This window comes from Papio anubis, chromosome 9 (assembly GCF_008728515.1).
Source record: "Papio anubis isolate 15944 chromosome 9, Panubis1.0, whole genome shotgun sequence".
Lineage (NCBI taxonomy): Eukaryota > Metazoa > Chordata > Mammalia > Primates > Cercopithecidae > Papio > Papio anubis.
This window is the reverse complement of record NC_044984.1, coordinates 23,866,785-23,887,357: the sequence shown is the minus strand read 5'-3', so window position 1 is coordinate 23,887,357 and position 20,573 is coordinate 23,866,785. Positions and strand designations below refer to the sequence as shown.

Below are 20,573 nucleotides of genomic sequence, written 5' to 3'. Positions count from 1 at the left end.
AGTGACTTTATCGTAACTGAAATACATAGATTTATATAAACAAGAAAAATGAAGTTGAAACACTTGCGAAAGCAGAGTAAGGCTTACAAGACTCCCTTAGATGTGTCTCCTCCCAAAGCCTCGAAGCTCCCCGACGTAGAATCTGTTGTATCTGTGCTCATCTTCACTGAAACACATACAAGAGTTTTATGAAAAGAAAATCATTTTCTCCAAACCGTAAGAAAACAGAACAATCCTGAAGAAACACATACATACTTGTTCCATCTGATTTTATGCCATCCTGTTCAAAAACAGAATCATCAATGATGCTGCTTAATCTATGATTCACTCCTTCCCTGTAGCCAAAAAAAACAAAACCAGTGAGCTAGGATTCTTTGCCTGACCACAGTTTTGTCCTCTTTTTTTTTTTTTTTTTTTTTTTTTAGATTTATGCTCTGTACTTTCCTTTTCAGGTATTTCCTTCTGAGTTAAAAAAATACATATTAATTCAACAACTATTTGGAGCCCAGTCCTATGCTAGGTACTTAGAGTGACAGAAAAGAATTTGTGTTCCTAGTGCAACTGTTTCTAATGTAGGTGGTACATTAGGCATTCCTCCACCATCCATACACTTTTAGCTAATATGAAAAAGAAAACACGTAGGCAGCATATGATTAGGAGATGTGGGGTCTTGGTGGATTAGGAAATAGACATAGGTTGGAGTGGTAAGTGGAGATTTGTGGAGGTTGCAAGATCATGGGGCTTAAGAGATTGAGAAGGAAATACATGAACAACGAATACTTTGGGATATATTGACAGGGATACATTTTCCCTTTCTCATGGAGAACCAAATAGAACCTCGACTAATTTTACTTCGAGCATTTTACTTCTGGAATCTGGGAAGCCCTCTGTACAGGGTGTGCAGCACACACACTCTAGCTTGAACTGCAAAATAAACATATTAACATTTCAACCATTTCCTTTCAGAGTCTTATAACTCAAGTTTTGTTACTTGACCTAAGCACCTCTCTGGAGCAGCCACAAAATTCAAAAATATATGTTTACATCTCATTGTTTGTCATTGTGAGATATCTGTCACACGTTGGGGGAATGAAAGAACTCACAGTGTTCTGACTTCCTGTGTTCACGTCCATCCCCATGTCTGAGTTTCTGCTCTTCTGTATTTCTACCGCCCATGTTTTTTCCTTTATACTTGTTATAAAAATGGTTTTCTTTTTTCATGCTGTTTTATACTTATTAATATCTTTATTATACAAACCTACATATTTTAGAAATATTAAATTCATAAGAAAACAAAAAATTAAAACCATTATGCAAAAATAATCATTTTGGCATAAATTCTTTCTAACATTTTCCTATGCATATTTTTATTTCTTCCAAAAATGGGATTATACTACATGTACAGATCTATGACCTATTTATGTGAAGTAATTACATATGAATTTCTCTTATCAAATATTATTACTTTGAATGACTAGTATTCTAGTGTATGGAAGTACTATAATTTGTCCAATTGTTTCTTTTTAAATATCTAGATTGCTTTTATTTATCACTGTCATAAACTACCTTCTACCTTCTATATTAGTGTTTACAATTAATTATCTTTCTTAAAGTTACATTACTTCTCAAAGAGGCTGCCTTTGGTTTTGGTTTTTGTTTTGGAGACAGGGCCTCACTCTCTTGCCCAGGCTGAAGTGTAGTGGCTCTGTCACAGCTCGCTGCAGCCTCAAACTCCTGGGCTCAAGCAATCCTCCTTCCTCAGCCTCCCAAGTAGCCTGGACTGTAGGCGCATGCCACCACACGTGGCTGATTTTTTAATTACTTGTAAGACAGGATCTTGCTAAGTTGCCCAGACTGGTCTGAAACTCCTGGCCTCAGGTGATCCTCCCACCTTGGCCTTCCAAAGTGCTGGGATTACAAGCATGAGCCACCACACCTGGCCAAGACTGCATATTTTTAAGGGCCTGATACACATTCCTAAATTGCTCTTTAAAAAAGCTATGCCAACTTGCACTACTCCCAGTGATATATGGGAGGGCTTATTTCTCCACCCTTTTCACAGCCCACAACATGGGATACAGTCATTTTTTAAAATCTTCATTAAACCCATGGGTAAAAATGGTATATTATCTGTGTTTGCAGTTTTTGATTACACTAACATTACTTATTTCTATATCTTTATCTTGCCTTCATGAATAACCTGTGTATGGCATGCAACATTTCAGTCATATTTTCTTATCTATACATCCTAATCCTACCAGAAATCTGGTAAGTTTTTCCATTCCTTGGGCTTGACATTTTCTCTTTTTTGAGATGGAGTCTCACTCTGTTGCCCAGGCTAGAGTGCTGTGGCACAATCTCGGCTCACTTCAACCTCCGCCTCCTGGGTTCAAGCAATTCTCCCACCTCAGCCTCCCAAGTGATTGGGATCACAGGCATGCACCATCATGCCCAGCTAATTTTCGTATTTTTAGTAGAGACAGGGTTTTACCATGTTGGCCCGGCTGGTCTCCAACTCCCAATCTCAGCTGATCCACCCTCCTCAGCCTCCCAAAATGCTGGGATTACAGGTGTGAGCCACCGTGCCCAGTCGACATTTTCTTCAAGCAAATCCTAGCATGCATCGGCAGATAGGTGAAGATTGGTGGCTGAATAGGAGGCATAGGAATTAGGCTTCTTGACCAGGTGCAGCAGGTGGCTCACACCTGTAATCCCAGCACTTTGGGAGGCCAAGGTGGGCAGATCAGCTGAGGTCAGGAGTTCGAGACCAGCCTGGCCAACATTGTGAAACCCCATCTCTACTAAAAATACATGAATTAGCCAGGCATGGTGGCGCACACCTGTGATTCCAGCTACTCTGGAGGGTGTGGTGGGAGAATCACTTGAACCCAGGAGGCAGCGGTTGCAGTGAGCAGTGATTGTACCACTGTATTCCAGCCTGGGCAACAGAGTGAAACTCCATCTCAAAAAAAAAAAAAAGAGGAATTCACTTTCTGTGGAAGAAGATACACATCTCCAGCATCTGCCAAGGGCACCTGAGATCATGGATGCTCTTCTCCTCCTTTACCTTTTTCTTTTTCCAATTCTACTATTCTTTCTTTTTCCCCTTAGCCTCCCTATATTCTAGGATTCCAAATTACATTCACTGACTAGTCCCACTGCTCTTAAAAAGGAGTCTATTATTGAATTTAAATACATTTGAAGATTTGAGAGTATTAATAATTCACCTGACTCATGTATCAGCTCAATTCTCTGTGAGAATATAACATGTGCTCCCCACTAATCACAAGAAATGAATGACAGCAGTGGTTCCCAAAGCATGTCCAGCCCACTCCCAGCATCAATATCATCGGAAACTTGTTAGAATGTAAATTATCAGGCTTCACCCTGGATCTACTGAATCACAGTGGTGGGGCCCCAGCAATCAGGTTTAACATCATTCAGGTGATTCTAATGCACGCTAAACCACTGGATGATAGTATTTCCATCAACGCAGGAAACAGTGATTAGCATAATTATAATCAATTGTTAAAATAGAACCTTAAACTGCATCCCACTAGGACTCTGATTACCATTTTTTTCCACAGTAAGCCATCCATTCTTTCATCATGGCCTGGAAAGTTTCCAGGTCCACATGTGGGTCTCTCTTCTCAGGATCAAGCATGTTCCACAACTGCTGAAGGCCACTGTCTTCAGAATTTTGGCCAGTTGTCTGTCTCAGGAAATCAATTATTTTGGCCACTCCTACTGAGCCTTTGGAGAAAGAAGAGCAGATCAGTTCTGAAAGATGGAGAAAGTTATATTTTTAACAAATGAAGTACCTCTTTTATGTCTCCTGATCCTAGAAACATGCTATAGAACCCTGGCAGTCCTGTGGAGCTGGCATGTTACAGTGTAAAGAACACTGGCCTTGGGCTAAAGTCTAATGGACCTAGGTCAAATCTTGGCTCTGAAGATTACCAGCTGTGTAGCTTTGGGACCATTACTTAACCTCTCTGAACCTGTTTCTTTATCTGAGATGGGGACGATGATACCTATCACACAGAGCTGTGAGCTTTAAATATTGATGATATACGTAATCAATAATTTCTCGTGAGACGTGACCAAAATAACATTACATTTTTTTCCTTTCAGTTCCTTAAAAAGCATTCAATGAAGGAAGTTTTTTCTCTGCTGTAGTTAAAATTTCAATCTCAAGTGAAAATTTCTACTTTTTAGGGGGTGGAGGTGGCATTTTTAGACAGTCATCCCTACTATCACATTCAGAAAATAAAATCATCCACACTATGTTAGTCATTGAAGCACCAATCTTTTTTAAACATAAGACTTTTCTTTTACTCCCATCAAAGGCCTGCCTTGGGCTGGCTACTTGCAAAGGAGAGGGAAAAATTAAGTAGAAGTTTGAAAAGGCATATGCCACAGAGAAGGTTCTTCCCTTAAGGAAATAAGGATAGACCATGACATCAGAAAAAAAAAATCTCATAATTAGAAGGAGGAGATACTCATAAAGGAGGCTGAATAACTTCAAAGTTATTAATAACTTTAATGTTATTTAAACTTCAGCATGTCATTTAGATGTGACAGTATTAGAAAGATAAATAGGCCGGGCGCAGTGGCTCAAGCCTGTAATCCCAGCACTTTGGGAGGCCGAGACGGGCGGATCACGAGGTCAGGAGATCGAGACCATCCTGGCGAACACGGTGAAACCCCGTCTCTACTAAAAAATACAAAAAAACTAGCCAGGCGAGGTGGCGGGCGCCTGTAGTCCCAGCTACTCGGGAGGCTGAGGCAGGAGAATGGCGTGAACCCTCCGGAGGCAGAGCTTGCAGTGAGCCGAGATCGCGCCACTGCACTCCAGCCTGGGCGACAGAGCAAGACTCCGTCTCAAAAAAAAAAAAAAAGAAAGAAAGAAAGAAAGAAAGATAAATAAAATGACTAATACAGTTATTTAGAGAGAGAACTGTACTTTTTTTTTTTTTTTGAGACAGGGTCTTGTTCTGTTGCTCAGCTGGAATGCTCCCGGCTCACTGCAACCTCAATCTCTTGAGCTTAAGCGATCCTCCCACCTCAGCCTCCCTAGTAGCTGGGACTACAGGCATGTGCCACCACACCCAGTTAATTTTTGTATTTATTGTACAGATCGGATTTTGCCATGTTGCCCAGGCTGGTCTTGAACTCCTGGACTTAAGGGATCCACCTGCTTGGGCCTCCCAAAGTGCTGAGATTACAGGTGTGAGCCACCGTACCCAGCAGCGAATTGCATTTTTTATTTGTAGAAGAACGGAAAGCAAGCTGGAAAGCCAGCAATAATCCATTTATCATATTTTCCTCCACTAAAACTCTAAGCCCTCTGTCATATCAAAACTAGAAAGGCTTCCTGTGATGGTTAATTTTGTGTGTTAACCTGAGCCACGGGGTACCTAGATATTTGGTTATACATTATTTTGGGTGTCTCTGTGAGGGTATTTTTGGATGACATTAACATCTAAATCTATAGACCAAGTAAAGCAGATTGTCCACCTAATTCAGGTGGGCCTCATCCAACCAGTGGAAGGCCTGAACAGAACAAACAAGTTGACCTTCTCCCAGGTAACAGAGAATCTCTCCTGCCTGCCTACCTTCAAACTGTGATGTTGATTTTTTTTTTTTTTCTGCTTCTAGACTTGAATTGAAATGTTGGCTCTTCCTTGCCTCAAGCCTGGTGGCTTTTGGATGGGAACTACACCAGCAGCTCTCCTGGTTCTTAGGCCTGTGGACTTGGAATGGGACTAAACCACTGAATCTCCTGAATCTCTGGCTTGCTGACACCCTGCATATCTTGGGACTTGTCCGCCCCCATGATCGCATGACCCAATTCCTTATGACAAGTCTCTTTAGCTAGCTAGATTAAACTGATAGATACAAATATAAATATCTCTTCCCACCGGAGAGCCCTGGCTAATACACATCCTATTTCCCTTCAGTGAAGCTTTCTTATTTTCTTCAGAGAATTAATTTCTTAAATCCTGTCCAAGCAGAGGAGCTCTCTGGGAACAAATAAGCCCCACTCATCCTAAAGAAATAAATAAGGGTACAGACAAATATTTTGCTACAGATGCTCAATATAGTGATTTTATATGTAAAATATTTATTACAGTTTTGGGATTTTTTGAGACAGAGTCTCACTCTGTTGCCCAGGCTAGAATGTAGTGGCATGATCATAGCTCATTGCAGCCTCAGCCTCCTGGGCTCAAGGCATCCTCCCATCTCAGCCTTCCAAGTAGCTGGGATTACAGGCATGTGCCACCATGCCTAGCGAATTTTTACAATATTTTTTGTAGAGACAGGGCCTTGCTAGGTTGTCCAGACTGGTCTTGAATTCCTGGCCTCAAGTGATCTTCCCGCCTTGGCCTCCAAAATCGCTGGGATTATAGGCATGAGCTACCATGCCTGGCATATTATAATTTTTAAAGCAGAAAAAAAAAAAATATTCAACTGAGATGGATTGGTTAAACATGTTACCTCAAAAAACGGTATAGGATATGAAGAAAATTTTTTTATGTGAAGACAGGTACTCAAATTATTAAATGAGAAAAAGCAGATTATAAAACAAGTTTGAAAACATTCTCACACATACCAGAGAATACATTAGTATATCATTTAAAACAAAAAAAGGATGACCAAGAAAATATCTCAAACTATCTTTAGCAATTATGTTGCTCAGCTAATTTTTCTTTTATTTTGAGATGGAGTCTGGCTTTTTCTCCCAGGCTGGAGTGCAGTGGCACCATCTCAACTCACTGCAGCCTCCACCTGCTGAGTTAAAACGCTTCTTATGCCTCAGCCTCCCTAGTAGCTGGGATTAAAAGTGTGTGCCACCATGCCTGGGTAATTTTTATATTTTTAGTAGAGATGGGGTTTCACCATGTTGACTAGGCTGGTCTCAAATTCCTGGCTTCAAGTGATCTGCCCACCTCGGCCTCCCAAAGTGCTGGGATTACAGGCTTGAAGCACTGCACCCAGCCTAAATTTTTCTATTTTTAGTAGAGACATGGTTTCACCATGTTTCCCAGAGTGGTCTCAAACTCCTGGGCTCAAGCAGAGCCTCCACCTCGGCCTCCTAAACTGCTGGGATTACAGGTATGAGACACCCCACCTAGCCTCAATTTAGTATTTTTAAAACTGGTAGATAAAGAGAATCAATCAATCTTTTATCCTGCCTCTCTCCTTCAGGACACCAGTATAGCAAAATAGTTGATAAAGCAGAGTAGAATTTCTCATTATAGATGTATTTCAGGTGATACATTTGGAAGGAATGATAGAATATTACCATTTGCAACATCTAATGAAAATATAAGTCTAGGCCTTCATCATCAGTAGTTAGCCTTCTGTTGAAAACACATAACACCATCTATGTATTTAGGTTGATGCAAAAGTAGTTGTGGTTTTTGCCATTACTTTCAATGGTAAAAACTCCAGTCACAATTGTACCAACCTAATAGAATTCTTGCCCCCCTACAAAACAAAAAAAATAAAAAATAAAAACCCTCAAACTTTTATCTGATTATATTTCTAAATATAGGAGACAGAGAAACAAGTTGTGTTCCTACAGATACACAATCACCAAATTTCAGATTGTGGTAAACTATGAAATAAAAGAATGGGCTGGGTGCAGCGGCTCACGCCTGTCATCCCAACACTTTGGGAAGCCGAGGTGAGTGGATCACCTGAGGTCAGGAGTTTGAGACTAGCCTGGCCAACATGGTGAAACCGCATTTCTACTAAAAATACAAAAATTAGCTGAGTGTAGTGGAGGGCACCTGAAATCCCAGCTACTTGAGAGGCTGAGGCAGGAGAATCACTTGAACCCGGGTGGCAGAGGTTGCAGCGAGCCAAGATCACACCACTGCACTCCAGACAGGGACACTCTGTCTCAATCAATCAATCAATCAATCAATGGATGGGTTTCTTTAACAGACAACAAAACACAAAAAACAAATGGAAAGCGAAACAGAGATAAGGCAGACAACCAACTGCAATGAACAAATCTTTCTTGGATATTGGCTTGAACAGTAAAACTGTTTAAGGAAAAAAGGATATGTATCTATCACACAAATGAGAAATTTTGACTACTAACAAGACTTTTGATAATATTAGAAAAGTATATGACTTTTAAAATCATGATAATGGCATTGTAGTTGTGTTTAAAATTAGTCAATTATCTTTTAGAATTATCTTTACTGAAATATTTATGGATAAAATACTGTGATCTCTGGGATTTGCCTCAAAATAATCCAGAGTAGAGGAGAGGAAAATGAGCAGGGTGAGAAATGAGACATAATTGGTTATGACACATATATAAGGGTTCATCAAATAATTCTACCTCTGTATATGTTTAAAATGTTCTATAACAAAAAAATTATGAATTCAAATAAAACAAAACCATATTGACAGGAGTTGTGGAAAGATATACAACAAATCACTAACAATGGTTACTCAGGGGAACAGGATTACCAATATTTTTCCTTCTTTTTGCTTGTCAGTATATTATTAATTTTATTACAATGAGCATGAATCATTTATATACTTAAAATTACTTGTGGAATTCTTTTTTCTGTCTCAACTTTTAGGTTCAGGGGGTATATATGCAGGTTTGCTACATGAGTGAATTGCGTGTTGCTGAGGTTTAGTGTACAAATGATCCCATCACCCAGGTACTGAGCATAATACATGATTGGTAGTTTTTCAACCCATGCCTCCCTGCTCAAGTAGTCCCCGTATCTACTGTTCCCATGTATATACAATGTCTAACTCCCACTTAAAATTGAGAACATGCAGTATTTGGTTTTCTGTTCCTGCATTAGTTCGCTTAGGATAATAGCCTCCAGCTGCATTCATGTTGCAGCAAAGGCCATGATCTTGTTTCTTTTTTTTGGCTTCCGTGGTGTGTAGGTATCACTTTTTATTTATCCAGTCTTCTGTTGATGGGCATTTGGGTTGATTCCATGTCTTTTCTATTGTGAACAGTGCTGTGATGAACATATAAATGTATGTGTCTTTCAGGTAGAATGATTTATATTCCTCCGGGTACATACCCAGTAGACAGATTGCTGGCTCAAATGGTAGCTCTAAGTTCTTTGAGGAATCTCCACACTGCTGTCCACAGTTGCTGAACTAATTTATATTCCCACCAGCAATGTGTAAGTGTTCTCTTTTTTCCATAACCTCACCGACATCTGTTGGTTTTTGACTTTTTAATAGTAGCCATTCTGACTGGTGTGAGACAGTGTCTCATGCAGTTTTGATTTGTATTTCTCTAATAATTAGTAATGATGAGTATTTTTTTCATATATTTGTTGGCTGCATGTATGTCTTCTTTTGAGAAGTGTCTGTTCATGTCCTTTGCCCACTTTTTAATGATGTTTTTTGTTTGTTTGTTGAATTGTTTAAGTTTCTCATAGAGTCTGGATGTTAGACTTTTGTCACATGCATGGTTTGTGAATATCTTCTCCCTCTCTGTACATTGTTTACTCTGTTGACAGTTTCTTTTGCTGTCCAGAAGTTCTTTAATTAGGTCCCAGTTGTCAATTTTTGTTTTGTGGCAATTGCTTTTGGGAACTTATTAATAAATTATTTGCCAAGGCCAATGTCCAGAATGGTATTTCCTAGGGTTTTTGTAGTTTTAGGTCTGGAAATTTTTTAAAAAACACATCTCAAAAATAAAAATTAAAGAAAAACAGAAGTGAAAGCCCAAAATTAACCAAAAATTCTAAGTTAAACTTGTATAGTGGTTTTACATATTTGAAAAGCATATTTCCTGTGGGGCACCACCTGTGACATGTAAGTAGCTTCAATAAATAAAGATGGTAAGTCAGCTGATAAGCTCAAAAAGAATCATTCAAGTCACTGTTAAAATATGCTGATGCAAAACAGGTACAGGGAAATTATAGCGAAATAACCAAACCCTACAGAGCAAACCTTATTCCCAAATTAGGTGGCATCCATCACATATGCAGACACAGACAGTGAGCCCCACACACGAATCATTTCCCTTTCTCTCACAACAGAAAGTTCAGATGACTTGGCGAGTCCTACCAAACATTTGAACAGATAATTTTCCGCTTACCTTTCCGTTTTATGTCACATGCATTAAAAATATTGGTGAGTGCCTCTTCTTTGCAGGCCCTGTTGATGCTGTATGTTACATCTTCTTTACTATCATCAGCTTCTTGTTTCCATCCTATTAGAAGAAAAAGTTTGTAAATCCTGATGCTTTCTGTGCTATAATGATTACTTTTCCTTTTTGTGGTTTAACAAAGAAAACCTATCACAATAAATGGCCTTCCCCTTAGATATAGGGAAATACTCCCCTATATCTAAGTAATCCCATCATGACGTTCTGTTTTGTTCTGGAAACAAACATAGTTAAAACAGAAAGGGAAAGATGGATGATTCCATCCAAACTTTAATAATGTAGTTTTTTTTTTTTTTTTTTTTTTTAGTTTAGGTATTCTAAAAGTATATATGCTTATTGCTCTACTGGAAGAACATTAAAAGATGAATATTTACCATGTCCATTCAGAGATAATTTTTTTACCACTGAATCCTGAGGATCAAAACACTTCAAACTTTGACCAAAGGTGGAATCAAAGTCAGGTGTTAAGGTACTAACGTTATTTTCACTACAATAGTTATTCAAATCCTTGTTAGAGAAAAACTCTGCTTTTCTGATCTGTGACATCAAAGATGTATAATTCTTGTTGCTCTGTGACTTCAGCTTTAAGACGTTTTCAGAACTTGTGAGAATAACAGAGTATGTTGCAGTCTCAGGGGAGCTGAGGTGAGAGATGGATGGGGTTCTTGGGGATATTATTTGAGGCGATGAAATGAAGGCATCCACTTCCTCAGAACTTGACCAATGAGAGTCAGGCGTAGGAACACAAGCAGCAGTCATTTTCCTCAGTACCTCTTCAAAATCTTTCTTGGTGTTGGTCTGTGGGCTATCAAAACTGCTAGACTGGTATTTGATAATCTGCTGAACTGGATTTGAAGTTGCTTCTCTCTTGTGGATGGCTCTGATCTTTCTACAAATGCTTTCCACTGGGTTATGCCGCTTCTCAGTTGTCTTCCTTGGAGATGCCATTGTTGACTTTCCTCCAAGTATACAGATGAAGGGGCTAAAGTGTAAGCAAAAGTAGATAAACATATTTAAACGTCGGCATTTTCCTAACAATAATTTAGCAATAGGTGATTTATTTCCAAGTCAGCTTTGGAGGGATCACAACAAGATGTTCAGTTGCTCTAAGCAAATTTTCCACGCATTTAACTGTGGCCCCCAAATTTCAGGAAAATAACAGCTAACATATATAAAGTATTTATCAAGTACGAGGCATGGTACTAAGCTCTTCATACCCATCAACTCATTTCATCCTCAAAACAACTTTTTGAGATATACATTCTACTTTCTCCATTCTCTGGCAGAAAGAGAATAAGCAACACACCCCAAGTCACCCCAATAAGTGCCGCAGCTCAGGCAGTCCAGCTCCAGAGCCTAGATAACCATATTGCTTTTTAGTTTTTAATAGGGCAGGTGACAATGATGCTAACAACTCTCATTTGAATACCTACCATTGGTACTGTACTGGTTGCCCTCTATTCAGAACTTAATATGCCCCATATTAGGTGTTTTATGTGTATTACGTCTAAACTTCACATAAACCCTATCAGTTGTGTGGAAATATCCCCCTTTTATAGAAAGAGAAGCTAAGACTCAAAGAGGCCAAGTAATTTGCTAATGGTCACATCTCTAAGATTTGAGTCAAAGGATGTCTGACTCCAGCATCGTTTTATTGCATAGCAAGATATATGACCTTTAAAAAAAAAGAAGCATAATCTCACTTCTTGGAGTAACTCGGAAATTTGGAAATACACTCAAAATTTTCCCTAAACTAGTAAGAGTTAAAATAACACAGGCTGGGTGTGGTGGTGTGTGCCTGTAGTTCCCGCTACTCAGGAGGTGGGGGTGGGAGGGTCACTTGAGTATGGGAGGTCCAGTCTGCAGTGAGCCATGAAGGTATCACCACATGTACTCCAGCCTGGGCAACAGAGGGTTGGATGGATAGATTAGATTAGATTAGATAGATATTTTTTAAATACTCTAGGAAAATGGTTAAAATAGTTTGAATAGTTACAAAAGAATAGTTGAATAGTTATGGAATTACTGATTTCAAAAACTATGATTTTTTAGGACATTAACAGAAATTTCCATGAATCTTTTTTTTTAATCCCCTAATAGAGAATGAACAATAATACAGAAATTTTAAAAGCACTATAATTGGAAGGGGTATCTAGAATTACTGGGAAGAAGAAAACACTTAAAATCCTCTGAATCTGACTTGATCTTCCTTCAATATGATGACCACCAGTTCTGGCCAGTGTAGTTTCCACCAACAGAATCCTTTACCACTTAAGTTAATGACCATCTCTCAACCTTTACATTGCTTCCTGACAATACTCTCCTTTCCCTCTATTCAAGAATGATCTCTTGGCTGGGCATGGTGGCTCACGCCTGTAATCCCAACACTTTGGGAGGCTAAGGTAAGTGAATCACCTGAGGTCAGGAGTTCAAAACCAGCTTGGCCAACATGGCGAAACCCTGTCTCTACTAAAAATACAAAAATTAGCTGGGCATGGTGGCAGGCACCTGTAATCCCAGCTACTTGGGAGGCTGAGGCAGGAGAATTGCTTGAACCCAGGAGGCAGAGGTTGCAGTGCGCCGAGGTCATGCCACTGTACTCCAGCCGGGGGGACAGAGCAAGACTCCATTAAAAAAAAAAAAAAGAATGATCTCTCAATGTGAACCCTAAAACACATTCCTCTCTTGAAATTCTAGAATCAGTTTTTAATCATGGACTCCATTCTTTCTGATCTCTTCTAGGATTTATAATTGTAACATACATTTAATTAAATGTCTTCTATTCTTGGATTATTTCCAATGTGTATACATGCCTTTTCCTCAAAAATACCTTTTAATTCTTGTACTCAAAACCATGATGTTACTTTTTCTAGATACTCAATATATTATTGTTGGCACAACTGATAATCTACAATTATATATAATGTATATAATTACCAGGCTTACGGACTTATCCCCCAGCTGCTGTGATTGTTGGCTCCCAACTACTTTCAGGACCACCTTTTCTGGAGAACTTCCCACCTTGAATACATAAGAGCTGCTCAGTTGCTCCAGGGGGAAGGTACAAGTGCAGCAGTAGTAATGACAGAAGAGACTTCACCCTTGAATACAAAGCATTCGAAATCTACAGTTGACTGACTTAGCAGGAATACATCTGACTTCCCTATGTTGAGCAAAGAGCCTTATAAAACAGTAGTTAAGGCCGGGCACAGTGACTCGCACTTGTAATCCCAGCACTTTGGGTGGCTGAGGCGGGCGGATCACAAGGTCAGGAGTTCGAGACCAGCCTGACCAACACGATGAAACCTCGTCTCTACTAAAAATACAAAATTTAGCAGAGCGTGGTGGCACATGCCTGTAATTCTAGCTACTCAGGAGGCTGAGGCAGGAGAATTGCTTGAACTGAGGAGGTGGAGGTTGCAGTGAGCTGAGATTGCGCTGCTGTACTCCAGCCTGGGCGACAGAGCAAGACTCTGTCTCAAAAAAATAAATAAATAAATAAACAAACAAACAAAAAAACCCACCAAAACAGTAGTTAAGTATCTGTCAATGTTCTCAGTGTGAGTTGACCGTTTTTCCCTTATAGAGCCAGAAAATTTAGACACAGGTTGGGCATGAGGTTAAAAGAGGCCCCAAAACTGGAACCTCAGGTTCCCAAATCCTGTCTACTCCTGTCACTGAATGATGACGTGGTATGCTGTTCAAGCCATAACAAACAGTCTCGCTTTGTAGGCATTTGTAACTGACCTAGATTAATGTTCCTAGTATATAAGGCACATGTTTCTACTTGCATTTCCAAGGCATTTTTTCTCCTTTAACCATCTGTTTTCGTTTATTTATTTTTGAGACAGGGTCTTGGTCTGTCACCGAGGCTGGAGTGCCGTGGTGCAATCATGGCTCACTACAACCTCCAATTCCCCAAGCTCAAGCAATTGTCCTACCTAAGCCTCCCAAGTAGCTGGGACCACAGGCGTGCACCACCATGCCCACCTTTTTGTATTTTTAGTAGAGACAGGGTTTTGCCATGTTGCTCAGGCTTTCTTCTACTGTCTGTTTTCTGAACTTTCCTGACTTGCCTAAGTGAACCCTGCTTGGTGGTTAAGGCTAAACCTTACAAAGAATGCACTTAAAACAAAGGCTCTTCATGAGCTACCAAAGCTGCATGTGATTAACTTGTTTTGCTTCTTCTAATTAGAGCAGAACATGGTGGGAGTTTAATAAATAAGATGGGGTGATAAAGATTTCAAAATTTGTGTCATCTTCTCCATATGCAGCTTGGAAATATCTCTTGTCTCTTCTGTCTAAACCTCTTAACCTCTATTTTAATTTTAGATCCTGGTAGAAAGGATTAGCTGCAATCTGCCAGAATACTTAAAAATACAAGCCCAGTTTGCTTTGTACAGTTAACTGCCTTTGAAAAGGCATTAAGTGAAAATTAAGAACTGAAAGTGAATTGTACTAGGAGAATCAGTTGCTTGGAGTCTATCTCTTTTAAAAGGAATTTCCCCCTTAGCGATCTTAGCTGATTATTTACTACATAAAGATGGTACACTTGTAGATATCCCAATGGAAAGAAGTGCTTCTTTTGCTTTCAAGTTCTATGAACCTCAGTTGCATTTTCCATGTTTTTTTTTTTTTTAATTATTTTTAATTTTGTAGAAATTGGTCTCTGTTGCCCAGGCTATAGTGCCGTGGCTATTCACAGGGGTGATCATAGTGCAGTGCAGCCTCAAACTCCTAGGTTCAAGTGATCCTCCTGCCTCAGCCTCCCAAGTAGCTGGGATTACCACACCTGGCTCAGTTTGTATATTTTAATTAAAATACTTTTTTTTTTTTTTTGAGATGATGCCCCCTCTGTCACCCAGGCTGGAGTGCAGTAGCACAATCTCAGCTCACTGGAACCTCCACCTCCCAGGCTCAAGTGATCCTCCCACCTCAGCTTCCTGAATAGCGAGGATCACAGGCACGTGCCACCATGCCCAGTTAACCTTTTGTATTTTAGTAGAGACGGGGTTTACCATGTTGCCCAGGCTGGTCTCGAACTCCTGAGCTAAAGTCATCCACCCACCCCAGACTCCCAAAGTGCTGGAATTACTGCTGCGAGCCAATGTACCTAATACAGTAAAGTAGTTTTAATATCCATTCCTTTAGGCAGTCAGCCAATATTGATTGAATTCCTGCTAAGTGCTAAGCCCTGTGCAAATACTGGGGATACAATGATGAGGAAAATAGTATCCTAAAACTTATAGTGTGTGGAAGATACAGCTATGAACAAGTAAGCCACTAGAGCTGCCAGGTTAAATTTAGGAAGCCCAGTAAAATTTTAATCTCAGATAAACAATGACTAATTTTTTTGTGTAAGTATGCCCCCAAATGTTGCACAAGACATAGTTATACTGGAAAATTATTTGTTGTTTATTGGAAATTCACATTTTACTGGGTGTCTTGTATTTTTTTTTTTTTTTTTTTTTTTTAGCTAAATCTGACAACCTGAAAAATGTCAAATAAATAATTACATAGTCAGGAGCCATGAGAACCTAAAATAGGAGATTATCCCAGCTTGGGAGTGAGGCTAGGGAAAAATTTAGGAACATCTATTATGTGGCTATTATATGCAGTGCACAGAATGTTATACATATTGTTTGCTATTTCTAGGGTTATAAACAGAAAATTAAGAATTGGAACTATAACTGTTATAGGAATTTCCACTTGGATTCATGTGAGCTAAATGTAACGTAAAATGATGTTAGAGATCATCGATACTGTGTATGTGGCTAATCTTTTTTATTTCTCCTTTTGATTGAACTATGCTTCATTGCTTTGGCTTACAGATTCTGAGTCCCATTATTATTATTGCCTCAATTGTCTTGTTCTATACAGTCAAAGCTCTTGAATCAACACTTTTCAACCATCTGCCTGATCCAAAACTATAAAGTAACAAGTAAAATCCTCTAACACATGGCAACATCTGTAAAACAAGTCTGATTTGATTCTTACCTAAAGTTATTCGTTACATATTTGATTTTCACCACTGGTGTAACTGCAGACTTCAACATCAACCTCTAAGACATCCATACTCTTTGGGACTGATAGAAATCTACATTTGTTCTGACTTCAATAAGTTCATCTACGATGTATGTATGATGAATATTGTCTAATATTTCTTATTCTTTAGGAATGTATATGTAAACAACATGACATAATTTGTGTTTATCAACATCTGTATTCTTCAATCACTGAGAAAGTTCATTTTATTGCAAAGAAAGGTGTCTGATATATACAGAGGTACAAAAGCAGCATCCTTGAAAAAACTGGCAGATTTCAGGGTGATTCAAAAGGCTCTCTAGAAAGCTTTCTGAATCAAATTCTAATTCCAAACAGATTATGTTAATAATGTAATTATCTTTCCTTACTGTTTTTTTTCCTTAAAAAATGTTTCCTCCCTTTACTAAAGTTAGTTATTGAACATTAAACTTCCAAACCTTAGATCAGGCAGGCTGATTTTTAAAATCATTCGAAACTTGATTATGAAAGCTAGTCAATCATCATAACTCACCTATGTGAGATCCTATTGGTGGTTCATTAATGCAAAATCCTTAATATATGTAAAAAATTTTAATTATGTGTGTAGATAGACAAGAGATTCCTTTTGCCAAAGCAACCCTTCGCTAATGATTAGATGCCACTAAACTCTTCATCAAAACCTAAGAAGAAACATCTGTTCACCAAGACATTCCCAGGAAACCATCTTTAGTGAGCTCAGTGGGAGGGCGGAGCACGGCTTTCTGCTTCACCAGTGAATTTTAGATCTGCCAGATTAAACTGTTTTCATTCTCTTTGTGAAGACTATTTTATGTGATAAAATAATAACACTTCTTCCTGCCATTTCTAGGATAGATGATAGCAGCTGTTAATAAAATGATTTGCAAACCACAAGCACCAGATTTAGTAAATGCTCAGCAAGTCTTTCATCCGCAACCTTTCTGATTATTAATAAATGCAAGCTGGTATAGACTAGAGCCTTGCCTCCCACCATTCAGTTCACCTTGTTATATTAAGCTTCTTGGCTGGGTCACACCAAACTTACTATAAACATCTCTTATTGGAACAATTCCTAAAATAGCAGAGTGACACATGCTTCTGAAAACTGTTCTTCTGTCTCACTTCTTGTTATATGAAGTCTGGTTTTCTTCTCAGAGAACAGAAGACCTACCATGAATCTCTAAGAATTCAGGTGCCCCCAAGATTCTTACGGTCTATAAAACTACATCACCGCGTTTCACCAACGCACATTCCAAACGACCGAGCCTGAAAATGACAGGGCTAATTTAAATTTCCAAAAGCTCCATTGAAAACAATTTGAGATTTGCCTGTGGTGATGGCAACATATCTGGGGAATGAATCTAACTTTATCATCCTCAGCTACCCATCTTTTTTCCCTATTTGTAGAGTTTTTCTTTCCAGATTTGTTTCAAGTTTTCAGTTAACTCTGTTGAACCCCTAATATAGACGGATTGGAGGTTTGTCCCTTTTGCCACAAGCATTTTGAGGTTGAGGGACAACAGAACAGCCTACGTCTGATATTGCTTTTCCCTGGTTAGGGCGGTAATTTCTTGGCATTCGATGACTAAAGGCCAGCATCAGCCAAAGTCTAATTATTTAGTGGGGGAGAACTCACCACCGTATTTTCGCTTGACTTTCCCAGCGCTCCAAGAACCATCTGAGAACTGGGGAGAGAGAGTGGAGACCTACAGGTCAGATGATGTGGGTGGAGCCCTTTTCTATAGAGTGGCTTGGGCTGAGGTAAAAGAAGCTGAAGAAGAGAGTGCTGATGCACTGCACCTGCCTAGGTTGGAATTAAGATACTAATCACAGTAGCAGTGCCGGGAAAGATGCGTAGGAAGGATGAGGATGACAGGCACCATTTTGGTGTGCTCCCCACCACAGCAATAACAGAAAAATAGTCCGGGTGCAGTGTCTCTCACCTGTAATCCCAGCACTTTGGGAGGCTGAGGTGGGAGGATCGCTTGAGCCCAGGAGTTTAAGACTAGCCTGGGCAACATTGTGAGACCCCCGTCGCTACAAAAAACAACACACTAAATCTCACCCTGCGTATACTCTCTAATCAGATGAAGGAAAATTATTTTTAAGTTAAAAGTTAAATCTCATACTTTTTTATTTTTATTTTTTGGAAATGGAGTCTTGCTTTGTTGCCCAAGCTTGAGTGCAGTGGCATGATCTCAGCTCACTGCAACCTCTGCCTACTGAGCTCAAGCCACTCCCTCACCTCAGCCTCCCAAGTAAGTGGGATGACAGGGGCATGCCACCACAGCCAGCTAATTTTTGCATTTTTTGTAGAGACAGGGTTTTGTTATGTTGCCCAGCCTGGTCTCAAGCTCCTGAACTCAAACGATCTACCTGCCTCATTCTCCCAAGGTGCTGGGATCACAGGTGTGAGCCACTGTGCCCGGCCTGGTCATCATCTTTTCTATTACCAGGTGAGAGCAAAGGGGAGTCAAATACTGGGGAATAAGAGCTGGGGCTCTGAGTTTAAATAACCTGAGTTCAAATCCCAGTTCTGCTGCTTACTAGCTTTGTGATCTTGGACAAATTATTTAGCTATATGTGCTTCAGTTTCTTCATCTGTAAAATTGCATCAATATCATGCAATGACCAGGTGGGTGTGCTGCAGGGATTAAATGAGGTAATACACAGACGACCCTCAGAACCATGTAGCACATTCTGAGCTCTCAGTCATGTTGTTATGATGCACTTTCTGAAACTCCTTTAACTTATCCAATACTAGATGTTCTCTTAAAACACCAAATAGCACCTAGAAAGAAATGACCAAGTAACCTGCTCCCTCATTAGACTTGCTGTGTTTAATTTCCCATGAAATAACCTATTATAACATCTATGCTTGCGATCTGCTTATCAATCCACAGATACTGAAACTAGCAACACCCAGAGATATTTCCCTCCTAGTCATAAAGGAAGCCAGCAGCAGAGCCAGAAATAATATTCAAATTCTGGATCCACTAGACCACATCGCCTGTCTGATAAATTACATGCTTACTTCCTGCTCAGGTGAGTCTATTATACCTGATGTTTCTCAGAGCAGTGAAAGGAATAACCTGAACAATAAATTCCAACGGACCTGTAATGAATTGCATTAACATGTTATTTCATTACTTATGTAATATTACCTCCTGACAGTTCTAATAAGGTACCCACAATGCTGGGTTCTCTGCCCACTGGGAGCAAACAAGGGAACGTGCAGACGCTGGACAGCGTACGATGGATGTCTGCAACTCTTGTACCTACCCCTGAACGCCGTGAGAAATATGCCGTCTCTACTGAAACAGCTTTTCCAACCCTGAGCACGTTTAGTGAACACAGAAAAGAGTGTAAAGGGGTCAGATGCAGACTTTACAAAAAGAAACCCAAGATGGAGATTCATGTTCGGTTATATACTGCAGGAAGGGTTCATAACAACATAGTCCTTTACTTGCCAAGTAATCCGAAAGCAACTAATTAGAGAACCTGTAACAGATGCCAATCCCAGTTTTCAAAATGGCGTTTCAAGGAAATTAAATCTTATCATGTAAATAGGTCAAGAAATTCGTTTAAATAACATCTGCTTCTCTCTAGGTAATCTTCAATGTTGTTAGACTATCAGGCCAGTAGTTTTAAATACGTGTTGGAGCTCCAGGATTAATCTCTGGTTGATCCGAGGGAGTCACTTTGTCTAACCAAATATAAATGACGTGGGAGGTATATGGTTGAGAGGCACTATTAGAAGAAAGGGGCCAGGTGCAGTGGCTCGTGCCTGTAATCCCAGGTCTTTGAGAGGCCCAGGCAGGTGGATCGCTTGATCCCACGAGTTTGAGACCAATCTGGGCAACATAGAGAAACCCCATCTCTACCAAAAATACAAAATTAGCCGGGCGTGATGGCGCATGCCTGTAAACCCAGCTACTCAGGAGGCTGAGGCAGGAGAATCACGTGAATCCAGAAGGCAGAGGTTGCAGTGAGCCAAGTCATTGCACTCCAGTCTGGGCAAAAAGAGTGAAACTCCGTCTCAAATAAAATAAAATAAAATAGTAAAAAATAAATTCGCCACGCATGGTGGCACGCACCTGTAGTCCCAGCTGCTTGGGAGGCTGAAGTGGGAGGATCAGGCTTGAGCCTGGTAAGTTGAGGCTGCAGTGAACCAATCGAGATTGCACCACTGTGCTCCAACTCCAGCCTGGGTGACAGAGCAACATCCCGTCTCAAAAACAAGCAAACAAACAAAGGAAAGAAAAGAAGAAAACCAGATAATGGAATCCTTCTCCTCCAGTATATGCATGGCCAAACATAACTTGTATTTTTCAAAACCCACTCTCTGTAAAATGCA

General features: G+C 39.8%; 2 protein-coding genes across 6 annotated transcripts in view; one reads left to right on the top strand and one right to left on the bottom strand.

The window, feature by feature from the left end:
* Positions 1 to 11,984, bottom strand: part of LOC101019445 (lymphoid-restricted membrane protein) — an 85,690-nt gene extending 73,706 nt beyond the window's left edge. For all 5 annotated transcript variants that reach the window (XM_021922122.2, XM_031650338.1, XM_031650339.1 and 2 more), the window contains exons 1-5: positions 10,549 to 11,984; positions 10,106 to 10,219; positions 3,573 to 3,753; positions 256 to 335; positions 88 to 166 (exon numbers count right to left, since the gene is read on the bottom strand). In XM_021922122.2, the coding sequence (XP_021777814.2) occupies positions 88 to 166; positions 256 to 335; positions 3,573 to 3,753; positions 10,106 to 10,219; positions 10,549 to 11,185 (1,091 nt within the window). In that variant the 5' untranslated portion in view covers positions 11,186 to 11,984. The remainder of the gene's footprint in view (positions 1 to 87; positions 167 to 255; positions 336 to 3,572; positions 3,754 to 10,105; positions 10,220 to 10,548) is intronic.
* Positions 11,985 to 17,797: 5,813 nt separating this feature from the next.
* On the top strand, positions 17,798 to 20,070 carry C9H12orf77 (chromosome 9 C12orf77 homolog). Its single transcript, XM_021923225.2, is given in 4 exon segments — positions 17,798 to 17,977; positions 19,030 to 19,258; positions 19,387 to 19,562; positions 19,564 to 20,070. Coding segments are annotated over 4 exon segments (696 nt in total). The 3' UTR covers positions 19,675 to 20,070.
* Positions 20,071 to 20,573: the final 503 nt, after the last annotated feature.